We start from the raw sequence: 16,162 nt of genomic DNA, 5'->3' as shown, positions 1-16,162 counted from the left end.
TCAAAGAGAGTTTCTCCAACACTCCAAATCTTAAAATTTTTTGCTGAAATTAAATCATTTCCATGTCTACAGGATTGCAGTTTTGTTGGCAAAATGATCTGGGAAAAAAAAAAAGAAGAAGAAATACTTACAGCTTCCTTGTATGATAATAAAAAGGGCAGATGAGGTTTGAAAGATAAGCATTTCCTTTATTGATGTAGGTACTACATTGGAACCAGTTGTGATTAATGTGGAGATTAAAAACATGGGAAGAATATTATAAAATGAGATTCAATGTAAAACTAACATTTAGTGGGAAATATTATTCAGCAGATCCTATTCAGTAGGTCAAAAGAATGTGAGAAATAATAAACCTAAACAAAAATGACCTAGTAATAAACATTAGATGGATAGATTGGTTAGGGATGGATGATTATCTTTGTTATGGATATAAAAAGATGAGTGTAATTTCAAGCTGCAGTATCATGTAGCAGCCTTATGTCATGAAACAGGAAATTAATGTGTTTTCTTCTGCAATTTGTAAGAGTATAAAACATCAACAAAAAGGAGAGGCTTAGGATTGGTCCTTTGAGACTACAACTAAAAATAAGTGACATTAAGCTGTTGAATAGTCTTCCAAGCAATGATGTGGCAGCTCCTTTCTTTCTGTTTCAATAAGCCCATAAAACATTACCATTTATTCTAATAACATAGCACTGATAAGGTGATACATAAGTTGTCTTGATGTATGTTTCCATCTCCAATGACTGCAATTCAATAAAACACTCTTCTTTTTCTCTAATATCATCTGAACCATGGATTTATTTCCTAAAATGGATGTTTACTTTCAGTGAATAAGTAAATTCAAGTGTAATAATTTAATCTTACTTGTATGAATATGAAGTTAAATTTTTATTCTTTACTAGCTTCAACCTTGTATATGTGAAGTGATTCCTTCATATGTGTACATTTCTCTATTTCTGCAGTAAAGCAAGTAAGGAAAAATCTTAGTGTTGCTGTAAGGAAAGACTTTGTAAAATTGGTTTTTCATTAGGTGTTTTAGTCTAAACATGAAAGTACACATGTGCTAGTCAGATAAAACTGTCAGGTTAAATTTTAGTTCTAGATTTTTTTTATATATGTTCAGTGTACAAATTTTCTACTGAGATTATATGCAACAGGATTTCATGATGAGTATAAGTTAAAAAACATTACTGTTTTGTCAAATACCAGAAATAGACTGGGCTTGCACCATGATGTACATCTGTTGATTTGTTTGGGGTTTTTTTTACTGTAGTGGAAAATTTGAAATTTTCTTTAGAATATGCAAGTTTGGTCAGCTTTGAGATCTCAAGCTGGTTATCAGAATATTCTGCTTGGTGCTAGTTGAGTTACTTGAGTAACACTTTGTCAACTAAAAAAATTTTCTCAGCGTGTTTTAAAAAGAAATCAGAAATTCTACATACAGGTATGTTTTGATATGACATTAAAAAAATGTCTTCTCATAAAGATATGGAGAGACTAAGTCAATCTGGTAGTGGACTTGGAGCTACAACAGCTATTTAAAAGTAGTCCGAAAAAAGGAAAAGCAAAAGCAAACTCTAGAGCTAATGAAATGCCAAAGCCAAATTTACAACAGACATCTCAGTCCATTGTTCCAAAGAGGCCTCAGTATCATGTCTGAACTTGCAAATGCAAAATATTAATTTGACCATGCAGATTGTTGTAAGAACCATTTAACTCACCAGTTTAAATGCACACTTTTGATTATTACCTGTGAATGTCTAGTTGTGTATATCAAATCAAGCACAGGCAAAGCTGCATGCAACACTATAGATGTAATTTTTTTTAAATGACAGTGTTCTTCTATACTTGAGTATGTTGATGCAGTGCTATGTTGACCATCTGATGCAAATGGCAAAAAGTTACTTATTGGTGTTTAGTAGTATATTTTCAACAAGTAATGAAAATGTTACTAAATGACTACATGAAGCATAGAGTATAGGAACATGACTTGGTTTGACTGACAAGTCATAAAAAGGGAATTTAATTTACTTTATTGCTTTTAGCTTCTATTACTTTGTGAGACCAATCAGAGTTCAGTTTTTTAAATCAAAATGATTTGTTCATTCATTTGAAGTCTCTGAGAAGAGGAGATAATAGAAAAAGGTCCATCAGCAAAATTGAATCCGAAAGGCAAGCAAAATCGATTGCCTGTGTATTGATCTTGGTAGCACAGGGAATGCAGAGTCCTCTCTAGAACTGCCAGGCAGCAGTGAACTTGCAGACTTCAGTGCTCAGTTTCTTTTTGTTTGCTGCCCTCTGCGGTTCAAGCCGTAAATCAACGTAGGACTTGTATGCATGGAGTTAGCTTTACACGCTTCCTTACGCTCTCATTTTATTTGCACACTACTACATGAGGAGAACTCAAAAACTTAGAAACTACATAAAATACACTATTCCTAGCTTTTTCTTTAAAAGCAGAAATGCGGGGACTTTTAAGCTTTCAGCTAATTGCAAGAGTATTTAAAGATAAAAGGGGAGCCAACTCCCATTCTCGTTTTTATCTCCTTGGCTAGCTGGGTGGAAGCCCAGCTGGTCTGATGGTGTGTTCTGGCTCCCTGCAAGAAAGGACACCGGTCCATCAATATGTAGGTGTGGGGCTGCTGCTGTCCAGGGGACCTTGAGGCTCACGAGGCTGATGCTTGCTACCCAAGCAAGTAATGTCAGTAGGCCTGGATTTGTATTGCCAACAGCTCCACAATTTCAACACCCATATGCATTTCAAGGGGGTTATTTACTTATTTATTTAATGTTGATAAAACCAATTGTGGATATTAAGATTTCTGTGAAAATTCATTGGTATAATATAAAGATGAAAACATGCTGTAAGTATTTCAACACACTGTAACTGAGTTTGGAGAAATGATGAAAAAAGCAATTGTTTAGTGCTGTCTTCTCAGATTATCCAGATCTAAATTGTGGATCTTTTTTAACGTAAGGAAAAAACTCTGAATATGCCAAGCATTCTCTGTAACGGCAATCAAGTTGATATATAATGAAGTTATCTTCTGCATTGTGAATCTGTCATTTTTTGCCTTCATGCCTTCATCTCTCTGTAGAACAGAATCACGTGGTTTTTCTTAAATCAATTACAGTCTCTATTAAGGTCACAAATCTTAGTTCATGAAACTAATTTCAGTGGTGCTTTTCTACTAAAGACGTGGGTACATATAGTTGAGTTGAAACAGTTGTCATTAGTAGTGCTGAATTATGGCTGGTGGATGGTGGAAGTGTAAGGGCAACGCTCCAGAGCAGCTTCACTTCCTAACCCTGCTATGGAGCATAGCAAGTTGTTCATCCCTGGCATTCACTTCCCACTCTGTTCACAGGAATGATACCTCCCTTACTTGAAAGGGACATTGTGAAGATAAATCTGTAAAACAACAGTTGGTGCCCAGATATTGCATGAACAGCTCATAGATATGTGAGCACCAAGGTAGTTCAAAAGGGTTGTTGACCTTTCAATAGAGCAAAGTTGGCAGTCTGCTCCAGTAACATCAAAGGCAGCAAGAAAAGTGCTGTAAGATGTTTAATTACCTGAAATGGTCAAGAGCAGGGTGTTATCTCTTGCAGAAAACAGAAATAGCTCTATGTGATTGCTCTGGTGTATTGGTGACAGCTTGACTCAGGATGAAAAAGTGTTACATACTTAATCACCAGTATCATTCTTTATGCAGGACCCTGTCTTCATCTTTGAGGATTGCTTTCTAGGTCACACCGTAATTAGTGTCTAAGTTCTGATAATTACAGTTGTGGAGGACCAAATTTTAAATTCAGAAATATCTTTAACAAGAGGCTTTCTCTGTTTCAGAGATCTTTAAGCCAACAGTTCACTGTAATTCTGTGCTGCATGACAGCTTACATCAGATCCTACAAAGGACTGGAGCTATTTAGAAAATAATTAATGCAGCCAAGTTTACAGTTGATTAGATATCCCATTGCGAGCTCTACTGTTTTGCACTGTCGTGTTTTCATGCTACTTGAATAAATCTGTCAATTATTCTTCTGTTCATGGAGGAATTTTCTTAATACTATCTTCAGTTGCTACTTTATCCCTTTGCTGTGAGAATTTTCAGATGAAAACAGTGTATTTCACTGTGGAAAAAAATGCTTCATTATGTCAACAAGGCTGTGGGAGATAAAGCATTACAAAATACTGCTAAAACGAGTATTATGGAATGCATAATTTTTTGTTCCCTGTTTTTTGACCATAGGATTTAAAATATACCAGTTCCATTTCATATGCTAAAGTGGCTTTTTAATATAGTCATGTCTGCATGATGCATATTCCTTACCTCTGCTCAGCACTTGCTTCAAGACAGCAAGATCCAGAATTAACATGCTTTGTGAGAAGGCAAGGAAGGACCAAAAGTAATACTGATAAAGTTATGTCTTTATTGTTGATCAGATAGGCAATTTCTTGCCTATGCTGAAGATGACAGTCATTTAAACCATCTTCTTAACAAGGAATCTTTAATAGCATTAAATGTACTTAAGTAGTACAGTGATGTTTACGGAAGTGGTCAAAGAGCTCTCTTAGCTTTTAAAGAGTAATTTTAAAATGTTTAACATCTTCCAGTCATTGGAATAACAGCAACAAAAAGAAAAGTATTAAAGCTACCAGTCAATGACAGCTCTTGAACAAGAATAGTCTTTATCTTAATTACCATCTTCATTCTTTGATTTTATTCCATTCCTTTCCCCATATTTGTTTTGTGTTTGTGTGTGTGTGTTGTTAAAGTGACATGGCATTTCTAGCACTTTGCTCAGTGTGTGCCTTTTCCTTCCCTTTTCCTTCACAACTGCTCCAGACTGATCGCATAAACCCAGATGACATAGATTTAGAAAACGAACCCTGGTATAAATTCTTTTCAGAACTGGAGTTTGGACGCCCGGTAAGTGAGGACAGAATATTAATATTTAAACATTAGGGAAAATAGTTTTATAATGAGGAATTTACAAATTACCAAATTCAGCAAACATATGCCAGTAAAACTAATATGATTTTTTTTTTTGAGAAAGGTCAGTAAAGTCATCTCATACATATGACTATTATTTTTCAAGTGGACCCTTAACTTGCCAGAACAGTGGCTTTACTAGCTTTAATACAGACTATACATTAGACAAATAGTAGTGTGTAAATATTTAAGAACACAACAAATTGCATGTTAAACAGGGATGTTTACTGGTCTCCCTAAATCTTTTGCATTTGGCTGGGTTATTTTTGAACAATCTTTCAGAACAGAAAAATATGTCAGTTTGTGTTAGGGATGCTAAGTTACAAATCATATATTTTACTTGAAGGAATGTGTCTAAATTTAAATGCACGCAGCCATATACAAATTGCTTATGGCAGTAAATACTGAGATTTTTTTCCTTTTTTCCCCTCTCTTATATGCATACATGCAGAATACGTATTTTGTACCTGAACACAGAGATACAGGTTTGCTCTGTTTTCAAGCTGGGCACCTGCTTGAACAGACAGACTTCAGTTCTGCTCCGATTTTCACAAATGGCCAGGTCCAAAAAAAGGACTTGGGCAAACAGATGCTACCTTAGTCCTACTGCAAGCATTTACGTTTAAAATTATAAACCTGAAAGCTCCATTTGGTTGAAACACCTAAATGTCAGAGATATCTCAGTTTTTCACCTTTGGTTGCCTCGGCACTCGCAACTCTTCTGCAAATACCACAGGCTTAATTGGATGTAAGCACCAAAGGCTGTTTATATTTTTTATACAAGGATAAAACAGTAACATCCTCGAAGCGAGACTGAGAACTAGGTTTCACCTCCTCCCTGCACGGTGCCTTAACGACTAGGTTGGAGATACACCTGCTCATGCTGTTGCACACACCCTCTCTGGCTCCATGGAGCTCAAATTCTTTCCTGTACACTCTAACATCTTCAGGAAAAATGATAACATTTCATCCCAGAAGACTGTCTAACACAGTGGTTAGAGTACTTTCCAGACAGGGAGTTCAAATCCCCTCAGAAAAAGGAGGGAAGTAAACCCAAGCATTCCCTCAGTCTGGTTAAGTATTCTCATAGCTCCCCAGGATCCTGGGCAGCTTGAGGAAAAAAAACAAAAGCACCTGCCCACAGGCAGAAAATCCCACATAGACATGGCTTGAGAGTATCAGGATTTAAAACATTCCCATTCTTACCTTTCCCTGTAAGCTAGCAGTTCTCCAGAGCCCCCGTCAGCACGCTAATTACTGACATGCCGGACTGCCTGAGGAGCCCGTGTACTTGACACAGGGCCCTGGAGAGCACTCTGGGAACCAGGTACCTTAGTCCCTTCTTGTAGCTAGCCGTAAGCCAAAATCAGAACTCCCAGCTACTTCAGGGAGAGCAGAAGAGAAAGCAAACCACATACATTCTTTTAAAACATTTTTAATCATAACATTTAAAAAATTACCCATTGAATACCACCTGAAAATAAAAAAAAAAAAAGCTAAATATATCTGGATTTAATTTGTTGTCTAGTGGTCTATAATGTATCACATTTTCACTGATTACCTTTTATCTCCTTTTATCTAGCCATTCAAGCTGTTTTGTCATTCCTCTCTCTAGGTGGGCAGAAGCAGTCCAGATACATTCTTCTGATGAACAATATGTCAACAATTTTTTACTGATAATGATAACCTGAGAATAGTGTCTCCTGTAAGATAAAATATATTGAGATTTCCCCAGTAGAACGTAACTGTGATGCTTTACGCTCTTCTGTCTCATCAGTATTAAAAACTTCTAGAATTGATTCAACCATTCCGGTTGTAAATTTTACCACCTAAAGTTACTAACATTTTATTAAGATGCTTATAATTTAAAAAATATTGTAACACATTCTTCCTTCCATTCTGCCCATATGTGTCACTCTTTGTATCTGACATTGTCAACACTTAGTTTCTAACTGTGTCACCTTCTCCATGTTTCATTCCTTGCTGCCATTGATTCTACTCCATTTCATCTCTACACTTCTGCTTTTATGATGCAGCCACCTAAAAAGGTTTTGGACTATGTTCAAGACAGTTCTTCTGGTGTTTCCAATGAGGTAAATGAATGATTCTTGTTCAGATGATTCTCTCGGGAAGAAGGGTTGGCGTGCTTGCCATTTATGTCTTAAGTTTGTTAAAATTTAGTGGTTTCCTTCTGATACCTGTGAGACATTTCTAATTCACAATCATTGTATCTTTGTCTTCATATCTTTCCAGATCACTAGTGCATTTGGATGTTGATCTTATTATCCTAGGAACTGTGAGTCCTTATCCCCAAAACTTCTCAGACATTAACACTCAGAATTACACAACAGCCCATATGTCTCTAACTCTTTGACAAATTCCCACTTCTTCAGAGTTGGGCAAGTGCATTGCTTTCAGACACAATTAATACATCAGCACAGTAGTACTTTTTTATTAAAATATCTGTCTGCAAATTCTGTATGTCAAGTGAAAGCCTTTGTGGCTAAGCTATCATTTCTCCAATTAAGTAATTATGTCTAAGGTTGCTAATTAGGTAAAAGAGCAATTAATAATCCTGTTGTAAATTTAACTGCAGGATTGACAGTCGCTGTCGTTACTCCAAATAAAATGCATCAAGATCAGGTAGTGGGCTGTCATTGCCCTACTCTGAGTGGGAGAGATTCAGGCTTTCATCTTTCTCCCCTCCCTCCCCATTTTTAGAGTGTTAGGGCAAAAGTCAGTGAATCCTGTAATGACAGCTTTACTTCATATGGTGGCTTTACTTCATTCATATTTGTGATTCACTCTCATCTTCAGTAGTCTCTCGAAAAATTAAATGCAAATTGTGGCCTTAAATTGTTCAACTGTTTGCAAGTTACTCTGGTTTGGTTTTAAGCTCTATAAGTACAGAAAAACTTCATGGTTGTGAAATTTGGGGCCAGTTCTCTGAGACAATAAGCTTCTAGGCCTTCACTAATATTTGATAGTACTCTATATATCGAGGAAGAAAATTTAAAAGCCCTAGCATGATTATTTGAAATATTATCATGCTCAGTAGGTCTGGGTAAAATGACTATTAAGTAATACTGGTTTTCTCTTTCTTTAATTTGCAAAGACATTTTTCTTTTATTCTGAAACTTTAAATCTTTGAATATGATGAGTCATGTTCACAAACTGCAGCAAATTAAATATTCTTCCGTGGGGCGGGGGGGGGAGCACAATATTCAAAATAACTTGTTAAAGTATTAAAACCATCATGCAAACAAGCCTGTTTGTTGTTTACAACTTTTGTCTGCTTTTCCTAACTTCATTTTCAGTCACCATTAAAGCTTGGATACATGAAAATATCTGGGTTTTTTAGTAGAACCAAATCAAAGTATTCAACAAAGTCTGTATTTGGTAGTTTGGGGTGGTTGTTTCCAATATTTAATTTTTTTTGCCAGGCAGCCTTTATCCATATAGGGAGGGCACTGTTGAATATTCTGGAAGATGCCTAATTAGCTTTGGAGATGGGGGAGTGGGGAAGATATGTTTGTTCTATTGGGCCACCTAGAAGTTGCCTGGAGGGATCATGGGTCAATAAATGCCCAAGAGCTGACAGGACAGCTACAAACAGTGGTACCCACTCTTAGCAGTAAAAAACCAACCATATCCACTGTTTGCGTTCACCTTTCCCCTATATGCCGTATCAGTGTGGCTCTACCTGTGGGTAGAAGGTACAAACTCTACACAGCCTATATATGATAATGTATACCTGTGGCAAAAATTAGTATTGTACAATATGCAACATACAGTATCTTTCATATAGAAAAAACTTCAAAGGCGGCATCAAATGAAGGGCAAAAGGCCAAGTTACATTCAAGGCGATAAGAGTATCTTAAAGGACGGAAAGCAAAAGCCATATAGTAACCCAGCAGTCAATTTTGGCATGACATACACTTCTTGCTGTCTTAGGCTGATCACTAACACACTATTTATGGCCTGGGGAATGCTGTGGATAAAGAAGTTCTCTCTGGTTTGTTTTCAGTTGTCTGATTTACCCCTTGACTTCCATAGGAGGCAATGGGGATCTACACCACCCTTGGGATTTACATCATGATCAGTACAGCCATGGAGCCATTACAAGTGGTGGACAGTAATCACTGCCTTATGGCTGTTTGGCCAGTATCGTGTGACAGATGGTCTTGGTCCAGTCTCTAATGGAAGGGGTTGGCACCTGTGCAAGAAACCCCACAATGACAATTAATCTGCAATGTTTGTATCACCTCCTGCAACAGCTCTAACAGAGCCCGAGTTTCCTTCCTCCACTGGTACTGGACTGTGGTGGTGAATGGTCAACGAAGATGAGGTTGATAGTTGTGGCCAATTTTGAAATAAGACTCTGGCGTTTTCCAGAACAGGCTCAATGTGTGTTTTGTGGATAGTGTAGGGAAGCACACAGACCTGAGACCTTTGCTTCGCTCTGTTGTGTAGAAACGTGAGGAGAACTGTGGTTACACTAGCTCTTGGTGTGAGCAACTCTGCTGGCTGGGTTCTATGGTTTTATTGCAGACAGACCTCATAATATCAGATATTTATCTTAAAATCACTAAAGTTGGGTAGTGGTGGGAAAATTGTCATAAAGTACTTTTCAGCTTTCAGAGGATGTAAAGAAAAACTTGAAAATATGAACCGTATGGACAGTAAAGAGTCAGGAATAAATATCTTCTTCAGAATATATTTTTAAAAACAAATACCATGATATTTTGTTTAGACAGAATAGGTGAACCATAATGCACTCATCATGACATACACATTCCAAATACTGAGAAATAAAATAGGGATAATTTCCTAAGTGCTAATAGCAGGTTTATTGTCTGTCTGAGAATATCTGATGATCATCAGCACACGTCCTCCCTAACAGAACTGGCTCCAAAACACAGGCTTCTATTTAATCTGCCTGTGGAAAGGAGGTTTGATTTTTGCTCCTTTCCCAGAGCAGATGGTATGGTTTTGTTTCACAGCATCCTTGTCTCTAATGCTTAAGTCCATTGACTTTATGAGCTAGGTTACAGTACTTAAAATACTTCGGTCAACAAGTATCTGTTTCTGTTCTTCACATTCAAATCCACAAATCAGTTTTTATTTTAAAGCAGCATACATAGTTTATCACCTAAGAACAATGCGATGATAGATGATTAAAAAAAAACACCAAACCTTGAAATCTGTGTTTTGCTAGGAAAATGAAACTTGTAAGAAATAACTTCACATTTGTTTGCAGAAAAATAGGTTGCTTTTAGCAAATACAGCAAATAAAAATCAGATGCTGTGATAAAACTTGATTGTATTTCACAGTCTTGTGTACTCTCCCATCATGGAAAAAAGCATCTGTGGCGCACCACTGCACAGAAACCCGCCTGGGAAAGGGATAGATACATCATTGTATGAGTGAGGCAAACCTTCACTGATGGAAACACCTAACACTGGGAGAAGCTGGGCACATGATCAGTTGGTAGTCTTCCAACAGGCCGTTGCTACAGCAGACCTGCCCCACTGAGAGCGCCATCCTCCTGACATCAGTGATGCACAATTCCCTGTTCCCTGAGAACAGGGTCTACATCCCGCTACCTTGCTCCTCTTGGTAACAGCTTAATTCCCAGATTGTGTGAAGATCTCTTATACACAGGCTGGAAATTGCAGATGAGTGTTGCTTGAGGACATGTTAATTTACAAAGAATAAACAGAATAGTAATTCCTAGCAGGTGGACATATTGCCACTGATACTTTTTTAATGCCACTTTCTCCTTCCTACTGTAGTGCACGCACTGTGGGTTGCATGTATGTCATTCTCTACTGTAAATGAGATGCAGATGAATAGAGGAGATCATGTCTCCTCTAATGTGTCTGGAGGTTGTATTGGATGAGCTGAAAATGACTGCATGACGAGTAGCCCTTTTTTTTAGCGTACCACTAAAGTAATTTTTGGAGCTTTTCTTTCTAGCTCCCCTCTTTTGTCCATAGCATAAGTCACTGAAGCACAGTTGTATATAGCCAGAAGCAGAGCATCAGTTTCCACAACCTGAAAATCCATGATCCTGTGCAGCAGTGGAAGGATAAGGATGAGAAAAAGAGCAAATCTATTTGTTTGGTTTCCCATTTTATTATAAAACAAAATATTTGTCATACAGAACAATGTAGCGCATTACAATAGAATCACATTTGTTGTTTGGAAGCTGTTTCAGAAGTTTGGGGCTAATTGAGCTCTGACAGGAACAATTGAACAGTATCCATCAGGTAAGAATTGCAGCAGCAGCAGAGAAACTGCCTTAGCTTTGCCTCTAATGGGGTGACAGAATATTAAAAAAGAGACTTTAAATTGCAAAGATGCATCACTCCTAGAGCACGTGACTCTCAGAGGTATTACCCAAGTCTTGCATTGCTTCCATTCTGAACAGAGGCAAAGACTAGCAAGTTTAAACACATAAGTGACTAAAACAATGAAGTGGAACAATCTTCATGGTTTCATCATTTAGTCCAGTAGTCTAATTCATTTCAAAATAAATTGTAAGAAAACAGAGAAGTAGTTATAACCAAAACCTTGGGTTTCCTTTTTTCCTAGACATGTGCTTACTTTGAGATTTCCCCCAAAATGAAAAGCATGTGAGAGTTTGTGGGATGAAAACATGCCACGTTGAACTGTCCAAGATGACCAACAAGCCTTGAAATAGGCCAGAAACTAAATTCCTTCAATTACAGACCAGTTCCTATGCTGTCCCTTGGTGAAACATCAGAGTTGCTGTAACCCTGTTTGCCCATGCTACAACCAAATGTTGTTTTCCAAATTTGTTGCCGTCAAAATTTCTGTTGAAATCAAGAGGAACAAGAGCTGTGCACAAACACTACTAATAAGATACAGCTCATACTCACAATGCTTAATCTAATAGAAATCCATGTTAGAGCTAGTTGTGCCACAGCGTTTTACAATTTGAGCCACGTACGACTTGAGAGAAGTATCAGGAACCTAGTTCTGCCATTTCTAGTGGTCAGGTTTATGTTACTGGTTTTTGCAGTGAGCATATTCTTTGTAGATCACTTACCAGATTTGTAGTCTCACTTGAGGAAGGGATTCTACCTTTGTGTTTATATAGCATGTTATTCTGATCCAAACTGGAGCTCATGAACATAACAGTATTTAACAGTGAGAATAACAGTAGTAATAAGTAGTAACACAGAAGAAGTACTTGAATACTTGTCCACAAAGCAAAGAACATACTTTTTAGAAGAAATAAACATTTTGAAACCCTATGCAGAGATCACCTTAAATAAGTTATAGAGGACTTATTTTCTCTAGAAAGTAACTTTAAAGTCTTTGAATTATTAACATCTTTTAATCGTTTATATCTCAGCTGCCATTCTTACCAAAAGCCAGAAGGTTTTTTTATCTGATTTTTAATGTGATTTAAATTAAACTACAGTTAAAAATTACTGAAAAACTCGGAATGATCTTAGCTCAAGTTTTAGATAACATTTGTTCCTTGTTGTATCATGTTTCTGTGGTTCTCCCTGCCTCACAGTATAATAAATTTCAGTATAATCCAGAAATTAAAACTTGAGTTAATGTCCTGATGGGATCACTTGGTATATGATGCAGATCTTAAATAACAAAGCCTACTGACAAATGAACTCTAACAGAACAATTATATTGTCTTTATAGTGCCCCATATGTAAAAGCAGTTTAAACAGTTACTCTAGAATGTCATTTAAAGTATACAGTCCCATGAAATCTGTTCCCAAATATTCTTAGACTACAGGGGACTTCTAGAAGTATACGTAAGTTAACAAATCTGGGTGAAGTCCTATTCATGAACTTACAATTCAAATCACTGGAAAAAAAGAATATCTAACAAAAAAAGCACTTACACAAGCCATGGGTGCTATTACTTCTGCAGTCCTTCTGTACAGAGAAAAGGCTATAAAGATTCTTCCATACGGAGAAAAAGTCTAGAAGGCTTCTGTAGAGAGAAAACTAGTTCCTGCAGCTTACAAATCTGTATGATAGTTCTATTTCTATTCTAGTTCATCAGGTTGACTCTGAAATGAAATGCCAGGAGCTTGTTTCAAGTTTAACTTTTGAACCACACTGCTTTGTACCCATGAAGAAATACCCCAGGGACCATGCAGTTCATTCTAGATTCATACCCAGTTATCAGAATTGTAGTATTACTTAATTCTGACTGCAGGCTTGAAATGTATGAAATGGTTGATTTAAAATTAGTAGTCATTTAAGGTTGATTTTGTATTAATAATAAAATTATGGAGCAGTACACCATTCCATCCTCCAGGGTTCATGCAGTAGCTACTTCCATAACTCCATAAGCAACAACTAATGTTCTGTGATAAGAACTGTTCTTACCAGGAATATAAGGTGGTCACCACCTGGCCACAAACATCACGGGATTTACAAAAGTTTCTGGCTATAATTGATTGTGGGATATTGGTGAGTAACTGGGGGGGGAGGAGAAGCTCTGCAGACCTCACTTGTGCATGAAGGAATTATTTTCAGAGTTTTATGTTTTTATAGCAAAAGTTCATTTCAGCTGTTCTGTATCTGTTTTTGAAAAGGGTATAGAGAAGAATGACTTTGGATCATTATTTAGTAGTGCTTTAAAAGAAAAAAACGTTACTGAAGTAGAATATGAAATGAAATCTAGTGATGCCTTTTAAAAACTGCCTAACTATTCTCATGAAACATTGCAGTATCTATGCTGGAATGCCTAGGATGTTAATCATCATAGGCTGTTTTATAGGATTTGTCAGAGAGTAACTAAGCATAATCAAACATGATAAGCAGAAATTGTCACCCCTTTTTTCAAATACAGACATATAACAGATTGATATATTTGTTTTCACAGACTTCCTTATATCATCACTATTCAACAGACAAAGGCCTGGACAGGCCCTCTAGGTAAGAAATACAATATATGATTTCAGAAGACACAGATTATACCGGCTGAGGGTTTTCTTTGTGACCTGAAACCGGCAGATGTTGCAAAGAGTCAGATTTTAACATTCACCTTGCGAGCTACTGACAAAATAGAGATATGCATGGAGAGGGTGTTCGTATTTTGATATTGAAGTGTAGATTTTACTTCTGTTTTACAAGGACTTATGTTCACATTCAAATTAAACCATACTGTATTCTGGGTCCTTCCACTAACATCTTTGAGCTTCTGTCTCAACTGCAGCTATCTGTCATTTAACCTTACTGCCTGCAGCACTTCCAGCGCTGTTTCCCTAAGCATGCTACCTCATCTGTTCTCAGTCTCTGTCTTTTTCCTATCTTTGCACTGAACCTCTAGTACCAAAAAGTAGTGTAAAAAAACTTGATGCATTTATTTCAAAGCCTTCACTATGAAAATGACATAGCAATTTTGTATAAAACTTTAAAACAATCAGCTGAAGAAATTCGGCTTTTCTCTCTGAAATATGCTGTAAGATGTCTGAGACCAGTGCTTCTCCCCTTTACGTGTTTTTGATTTATTTGTTCTGGCATTGTTTAATCTCTAAACCAATAACATAATTGTGAGCTTACTTTTTAAATTCCTGAATTCTGATCTCAGAATTAGACTGCTGCTAATACTGCTTATTTCTGTAGTTCTGCAAGTACTGCAAGTGACTACAGAAAAAGAAGGAAGTCGGAACCTGCTGTAAGTCATCAGAAGGTGCTCAGTGATCAGAACGCAAACAGGCCTAGCCTGGGCCGTACAGATATGCAAGGCCCATATACCACCCTTAGAAAGCCTTTAACTAGCTCGTCTCCTTCTTCTCCATCAAGAGCAAAAGGTAAGAGGAGATCATATTTGTTAGCAGAAAAATACTGATGATGTGTTGTACAATACATTGGTAGTAAATGCAACTGTCTACTGTTGCTCAGTGCACTTCACTGGGAGATTTACTATATGAAGCAACCGCTTTGGGCCTTTCATGAAAGGCTAACTTGTTTAGTCTTATGTGTGTAATTTTAAGCTGAAAAGCTGGATTTGTAACAAGGATTTTCCAAGGAGTTTCAACTCCTTATTCCAACAAAAGAAAATTGACTAAATGAAGACTATGATTTGTACCACAACATATAAACCTATAAAGTTTTATTAATTCCACTACTCTCTTACTATTGTGATTTTGAAACTGTTTTCAGTATATACAGAAAGTAAATCAGGACAAATAGCATATAAGGTTAAAGATGTGTTTCCAGGATAGTAGACCTTTCAAATCTATAGCTGATGTCTTAGACATTGTCAGTTATCAGGACCTAATTTAATCAAGCAAACATCCATAGTCTGATTTTTGATTTTATAAATCCTTGAAGTATTTAGTACAGCATATACAATCTAATTAGCTTCTTTTTCCAAGTAACTGGCCACTCTCTTACTGTTCTCCATGTCTCTCTAGAAAAGAGATAATTGAATCAGTTGTTGGTTTGGGGTTTTGCGTGGGGGTTTTTTAGCAAGACAAAAGGTTTCCAGTAAAAATTAAGATGGAAGTAATATACAGAAGAATATTGTATACAATATGTCTCCTGTTTAAGTTACTATTATTCATTTAATTGCTGTATTTTGTAGCTATACTGATCAGCCTATAGCTGTATTAGGGACTATATAAACCTTTGTAAAAGTAAATTCCCACTGAAAAGAACATAATATCCAGGCTGCAACAGAATGCGTCAGACAAAGAAAAGCGGGGAGGAATATTAAGTGTGAAGTGATGAAGGAGCAAATGTATTTTAAACCCAATGTTACAGCAGTAATTTAAAAAGTGGGTAAACTCATCCATTTGGTGTACCAGGCCAGGTAGTGAAAAGTTGGTAAACTCCATTGTCGTGGTTTAACCCCAGCCAGCAACTAAGCACCACGCAGCTGCTCACTCGCTCCCCCCCCACCCAGTGGGATGGGGGAGAAAATTGGGAAAAGAAGTAAAACTTGTGGGTTGAGATAAGAATGGTTTAATAGACCAGAAAAGAAGAAACTAATAATGATAGCGATAACACTAATAAAATGACAACAGTCATAATAAAAGGATTGGAATGTACAAATGATGCGCAGTGCAATTGCTCACCACCCGCCGATCGACACCCAGTTAGTTCCCCAGCGGCGATTCCCCCGCCCCCACTCCCCCAAGTTTATATC

The 16,162-nt window shown here is 37.0% G+C and overlaps 1 protein-coding gene across 19 annotated transcripts in view; it reads left to right on the top strand.

Annotated features, from left to right (window-relative positions):
• Positions 1–16,162, top strand: part of SORBS2 (sorbin and SH3 domain containing 2) — a 190,662-nt gene that overhangs the window by 144,317 nt on the left and 30,183 nt on the right. For 11 of the 19 annotated variants that reach the window (XM_052779871.1, XM_052779876.1, XM_052779873.1 and 8 more), the window contains 4 exons: positions 4,854–4,937; positions 7,037–7,093; positions 13,892–13,944; positions 14,635–14,822. In XM_052779871.1, the coding sequence (XP_052635831.1) occupies positions 4,854–4,937; positions 7,037–7,093; positions 13,892–13,944; positions 14,635–14,822 (382 nt within the window). The remainder of the gene's footprint in view (positions 1–4,853; positions 4,938–7,036; positions 7,094–13,891; positions 13,945–14,634; positions 14,823–16,162) is intronic. The other 8 variants (XM_052779878.1, XM_052779877.1, XM_052779881.1 and 5 more) reach the window with 1 other exon arrangement.

Source organism: Harpia harpyja, chromosome 2 (assembly GCF_026419915.1).
Source record: "Harpia harpyja isolate bHarHar1 chromosome 2, bHarHar1 primary haplotype, whole genome shotgun sequence".
NCBI lineage: Eukaryota > Metazoa > Chordata > Aves > Accipitriformes > Accipitridae > Harpia > Harpia harpyja.
The sequence above is the reverse complement of the archived record's forward strand: the minus strand, read 5'-3'. Positions and strand labels throughout refer to the sequence as shown.